Genomic DNA, 6,383 nt, shown 5'->3' on the forward strand with positions numbered 1-6,383 from the left:
ATGTCCCCAGGAGGGCCTTAGCTTTCCTTTCCTCGTGTTCCAGGATGATGCCAGTGATGCAGGACAGGCAAGCTCCAAAACTGGGGCTGAGCCCTGCAGAGATTTTTGCTTTGCCTAGGAAAGAATTTAAGGGTGAGCTGATGGGGTTAGCAATCTTTTATTGACTGGTACTGCTCCTAGCAGAGTAGGGCTAACTCATAAGCAGTGCACCTAGAGTTGGCAGTGTGTGGACTCTCGGCAACTATATTTATACTCTCAAAAGCCCACTTTTAATAATATGCAAGTGAAAGGATGGGTTAATGCAAATTGAGGGGGCAGGTTATTGAGACTTTTCTAGGAAAAGAGCAGTAACTCCCAGTTTGTTGCCATGGAAAGGAGTGGTAATTTCCGAGTTGTCGCCATGGCATTTGTAAACTGTCATGGCGCTTGGTGGGAGTGTCTAATGCAAATAAGCATTGAGGTCGGCTAGCGATTGTTTTGTCACCAACTGCTGGTTTTGTTGTGTTTTTTTTTTTTTTTTTTTTTTTTTTTCCGAGTCTGATCTTATTTATTTGTTACTCAAAAAATCTTATTTCTGACTGGATTCAGACTTAGAAGTAGAAGCTCGCAGAGAGGAAAGTCTGCGTCTCTTTGCAATTTGTTCCTGGCGCTTCTCCTTAGCCTCCTTCATTCTTTTGGCCAAAAGTTTAGCATATTCTGCAGCCTCTTCCTTGTTTTTCTTAGTACGCTGCTTCTTCAGAGCAATACGCCGCCGTTTGTGCTGCAGGACACGTGGAGTAACAAGACGCTGAATCTTGGGTGCTTTGGTCCTAGGTTTCTTACCTTCTTTGTTTAAGGGCTTTCTTACAACATACTGGCGGACGTCATCTTCTTTAGAGAGATTGAAAAGTTTGCGGATTCTGCTAGCTCTTTTGGGGCCCAGGCGGCGAGGCACTGTAGTATCAGTCAGTCCAGGAATATCCTTCTCTCCTTTTTTTACAATAACCAAGTTGAGAACGCTCAGATTGGCATCCACAATGCAACCACGAACTGATTTTCTCTTTCTTTCTCCCGTTCTCCTTGGTCTGTAACAGGAATGCCCCTTACTCAGTAGCAGGCGGACACGGCCATGGGTCAAGACACCCTGCTTCATGGGGAAACCTTGTTTGTCATTCCCACCACTGATTCGGACCACATAACCCTTCCATTCTTCACCCAGAGCGTCAGCAGCAACTTCTGTGGCCATACGCTTCTCATAAAAAGTACGAAGTTTGCGTTCATCGTCCACTTCAATGAGTTTCTGGCAGCCAGTGGCTGGGAAGGAGATGTTCAGCTTCATCTTGAAGCAGCTGAACGCCTCCGAGGCGCCACGGAAAAGAGCTGTTGTGTTTTTTTTTTTAACTTTATCCTGTTTGGACTGGATCCTGTTTCGATTAGCAGGGTTGTGACTAGAAAGCAAGTATTCTATTTCAGGAGGAGGCCTGACTGTGAAGGCTTATCAGCCTAGTGTCTGAATCCGAGTGGAATCATATGGGACCCCCCCCATCAATGGGGCCAGGTAGTAGATGGCTCAGAGATGGCTCTAAGTGGTCTGATGACCTCACAGCCAACCCAATAAATACCGCCTTCATGTTTCTTTCACCATTGTCAATAAGTAGGTTCCTGTTTCAGTAACAGAGGTACACTTTGCACACATCATGCGGCACATGCATGTGTATGTGAGGCCATTGGAGCATATTTCATTTTCAGAAGGCACCAATGCCAGATATTTGGTCAGAACAAATAACTGCATATGGAGCGGTTCCCTCAACCTTTTCCCTTTCATGTCTTTTAAGTCCATCAGGCAAATTGAGCTGATGAGCATTGCCCTGATTCCCCTGGAGAAACACTGAGAGCTGATTATCTGTGCAGGCTGCCAGAAGTCAGTAGCTGAAACACCACAGCTGCAATCACGGTAACGATTGCTATTAAATTAATAGGTAACAGTGCCAGGTGCTGTTCTAAGCTCTTGACAAATAGTAACTCATTTAACTAGTAGTAGCTGATACAGCATTTTATAAGCAACTTAAATCAAAGTGATTTACCTGTGTTTGGCAACTAAAAATAAAACAAAAAGGCATGGTATCAACCCACTACTATTCTGTGCTCTGAGCAGGCCCAGTCCTCCCATGGGAGGCAGGCTGCCAAGATCACTCCACCCCAGACACCCTCCCTGAGGCACAAGGAGGATGAACCATTCCCTCTCCCCATGCCCATTTTGTTTAAGCAGCAATGACAATGAGGAGGCCACATGAGACAATGTGGATGTAACTCTGGATCTATTACTTACCCTCTTGGTCTAATTAAAAGCAGGAGCAGGAGGTCCCCATGCTTAGAGGCTGTCTCCAACCCAGGCTCCAAATAACTTTTTATGCTTCAGTCAAAATCTCCCCTTCCTACCAGCCATTCCTTTCTATGGCACAAAGCTCTCCCTCCCCCACATTCCCCAGCCTTCCCAGAAGGGAATCAGGGGAACCACAAGGTGACTGAGCTCCAGGGGACCATGGACTTTGATTCCCCACTGTCTTTTCCTTGCAATGCCATAGCACAGGGGGTGTCTGCTGCCAGGCCACCCAGAGGAGAACATGCCAAGCAGCTCAATCTAGCTTTTCCTCAGCTTGGTCAGAAGCTCTCAATCTTGGTATTGGACAAAGACAAACCCACCGCTGAACAACCTGGGTTTTCTCTTCTTGTTTGACTCTCTCATCCTACCATGTTTAGAAACCTGTGCTGTTTCTCCTAAATGTACCATCCTAGCTCCTTAAATAGAAATTGTGTTAACTGGGCATATTCTTGATGCCTTTCCCTTTCCCTCTTATATAGACTTGACCTCTAAATTTTCCCCTTTGACCAAGACCTTCACTGAACACTTACTGATCACAAAACGTGTCTAGAAGAAATCGAGAATATGACTAGAAAAGAAGGTTTTGCAAAAAGAATAAAAGTGGGTGGCTTTGGAGGACAACTACATGCCCCTCCTAGGATTTTACCCGAGCAAGGCTAGTTCCAGGGCTACTAAGGAGAGTGGTCCCAAGGATATTACCTAAGCCAAGTGACCTTCATCTTGGTGCCCATCCCCTTAGAGGTCTACAGGCCAAAACAATACAAAAAGCAAGATGGTAGAGTCAGATGGAGACAATGTCTGGTTTAGAGGCATGAGGGCCAGGATGGTATTGCATGCAGAACAGGAATGTTTACTAAGCATCTGGGAATAGGACTTCACTTGATCCAAAATGACTGGGAAAAATCTCCATGGCACATCTTAATAAGAAAGGAAATTAACCCAAATCCTTATCTGGGTTCCTGACTAAGAAGAAATAGAATCTCTCATCACTGATCAAGATGAACCTGTCATCACTAGCCATTCCTATACAAGTACAGAAATGCGTGAAGACTTTTAGATCACCCTGTACATAATATATTGAAAATATAACAAGGAGTTGTGATAGGTGAATGATGGAAGCCTCTAGTTTGGGCCTAATGATATGATGTTTAGGCTAAACTCAGGCAATTAAAAGAAATTAACTGTCTTTGAGGGGCATGCATTGCAGAAGAGGAAGCTTATACAAGTCTCTAAGGCAGGAACAAACTTGGGGGACAGACACAAAGGCAACCATGGCTGAAGCCTACTGCCGAGAGGGGTGAGGGAGGCAAGGGCAGGCACTGGCAAGGTCCACAGGACTCAGGCCCTGTGCAGTTTCTAGGGAGAGTCATCTGGATTTTATTGCAAATCTGATGGACAGTCCTTGGAAGGTTTTAACCAGAAGGGTGATGTGATCGACTTACATTAAAAAGATAACTCCAGATGGTCGATGGAGAACACCCGAAGGGGAAGAGAGTACAAACATGAAGGCCAAGCAAGAGGCTGCTGTAGTACTCCAGACAGGAAATGATGGTAGCTTTCACCAGGCTGGACATAGTGGAGACGGAGGAAGCTGTATCCATTTGGCAAATGCTTTACAGGTCGTCTCGACAAGACTTTACGGTGGATTGGATGTGAGTTAAAGGGGAGAAGGGAATCGAAGATGGACCTCTAGGGTTTTAACCTGAGTGACTCTGGATGGATGGTGGGGCTAATACAGGAGTTATTAAGAAATAATTTTTAGGCAGATAGAGAAGGTAAAAGGAGTTCTCAGTAAAGGTTTTTCTTTTAACGAGAGCAACCCCAAAACCATTTCTTTTCTAACAGAAAGGCGCTTAAAGAGGGCCAGGCCAGCAAGCTTTGATATGCAAATGCACACCATTAGAAGCTGGGTTCACCCAATATGGCGATTCCCACCTTCTTCTCACCAGGTGTGCCAAGTGTCATAGGCACCTCCAGATAACTCCACATGTTTAGGACATCATGGCGGGCCCGCCTTTACATAACAAAGGGCTAAGCTGGGATGGCCAGGTTTTTGCCAGCTACATGAATGACATACCTGTTCAAACCAATTCCTTGGGCCCTACACAAATCAGACACTGCCTCCTCCAGCCTCCCATATAACCAACCACTTTTCTGCCACACAGAGTTTCTCTTTGCTTGGATCCCCCCCGCCCCATCTCTGTGTGGGACAGCTGTTTTCTTCTTCCTTTCCTCTTTCTTGCCTATTAAATTCTCTGCTCCTTAAAACCACTCCAGACGTGTGTCCATGTTGGCGCATCTAAATCAGTGAGACCAAGGACTCTGGTGTTCCTCCAATCATCAGAGCCATATCATTTTGCTGCACTGGCTGGGAATTCATTTAGCGGATTGGTGAGTACGCAGCGGAGCAAATCTCAAACTCAAATCTGTCCTTCAATCTCAAGGCTCTCTTCCTGCTATTCTGCCGCCAAACTTTGTTTCTCTTTCTATCTGTGGTCTCTTACTCTCTGTGTGTGTAGAATGTGCAGGAATTTTTACAGCCTAAGGAAGTAATCCTATTAGGCAAGATCAGGAAATGCTGTAGTCTTGGGTATATAGCTCACGAAAATGCCCTTGCAATCTTCTAGGAACAGAGATTCCCACCCCTCCACGCCACCCCCCACAATGCCGCCTCCCCCCCACCACGTGGTGAGGTTACTTGCTCTGGCAAGCACGTGGTAGTCCTGAGACAACAGCGCCACCTAGTGGAAATAGAAATCCTGGCCGGGTGCGGTGGCTCACACCTGTAATCCCAGCATTTTGGGAGACCTTGGTGGGCGGATACATGAGGTACGGAGTTCGAGACCAGCCTGACCAACATGGAGAAACCCCATCTCTACTAAAAATACAAAATTAACCAGCCGTGGTGGCACATACCTGTAATCCCAGCTACTCAGGAGGCTGAGGCAGGAGAATCGCTTGAATTCGGGAAGTGGAGGTCGTGGTGAGCCAAGATCACGCCATTGCACTCCAGCCTGGGCAACAAGAGCGAAACTCCATCTCAAAAAAAAAAAAGAAAAGAAAAGAAAAATCCTCTCCATAAGACACATTGCTGGTTCTCTGCAGTTGGAAACTAGGATCTAAGCTACTTCTGTAAATGGGAAATTTCTGCCTTTTGCAGTTAGGAGTAAGATGTCTTCCGTAGCCAAGTTTTATTCTCAGTATTGACCCACCAGCAGAAAAATGGCTGTTTAGTTCTTACGTTCTTTTAAGGAACCTATTCTGTCTCTGATTAAAATGGTACTTAATTAGTAAGGGGATTTTTAAGTCCGAAGGTTAACTGGAACCATTTTTCTAAGGGTAATTGCTTTAGCACGGGCCATAGTAGCGGGCAATCCAACACACTGCCTCCATTAAAGGAGCCTTGCCTTAAGGCGACACAGTCTCTCCCGAGATCCATTTTTCGGGGAGCCAGGGGGATCATACAGGTTTAGGAAGTCAAAGGCGAATCACACAAGGTGGATAAGCTGAAGCTGCATGGGTAAAGTGTGGTTAGTCCCATCACTTAGTTCATCCGGTTCCATGGCTTGGGGGACCATGCCTACAGCCATGGGTGGCACATTTAACATGGTGCCTGGACCCAGGAAGCAGGGAGGGAAAACAGTGGGAGGACACTCCCTGCCTCCTCCTCCACCCTGTGTATGTACAGTCATATGGAAAGGAAGGAGACTAGGAGGACGCTTTTATTCTTGCTTGTTTTGCTAGATGGGAAACAGATTATCTTCGGCTTGCACCCCTCTGGAGTGCATTCTGAAACACCGGAACTTCCTTTACCTCAGGACTTTGAAGGAAAAAGTGACTCATTTTATTTTACACAAGGGTGTGGTGTTTTTACTACACCTGTGCAGCGTTGTAAGATCAACCCTGGTCTTTCAGCAATCATATCGGGCGGGCCCAGGGAGAATAGCTCCCCACAATTAGAAAAGCAACTTCCAGGGGAGCCATCTGAGGATCCCCCTTATTTTGGGCACCTTCAAGTTCC

General features: G+C 46.1%; 1 protein-coding gene across 1 annotated transcript; it reads right to left on the minus strand.

Moving 5' to 3' along the window:
- Window positions 1–494: 494 nt before the first annotated feature.
- LOC119621286 (small ribosomal subunit protein eS6) lies at window positions 495–1,362 on the minus strand. The gene has a single exon (XM_037990171.2). It carries the CDS (start codon window positions 1,316–1,318, stop codon window positions 569–571), a length of 750 nt encoding a protein of 249 aa, XP_037846099.1. The 5' UTR covers window positions 1,319–1,362; the 3' UTR covers window positions 495–568.
- Window positions 1,363–6,383: the final 5,021 nt, after the last annotated feature.

The sequence above is a fragment of the Chlorocebus sabaeus genome, chromosome 11 (genome assembly GCF_047675955.1).
Source record: "Chlorocebus sabaeus isolate Y175 chromosome 11, mChlSab1.0.hap1, whole genome shotgun sequence".
In the NCBI taxonomy this organism is placed as follows: Eukaryota; Metazoa; Chordata; class Mammalia; order Primates; family Cercopithecidae; genus Chlorocebus; species Chlorocebus sabaeus.

Excerpts from the sequence above, each read along its gene's own strand:
- LOC119621286 (XM_037990171.2), bottom strand. The coding sequence starts at position 1,318 with ATGAAGCTGAACATCTCCTTCCCAGCCACTGGCTGCCAGAAACTCATT.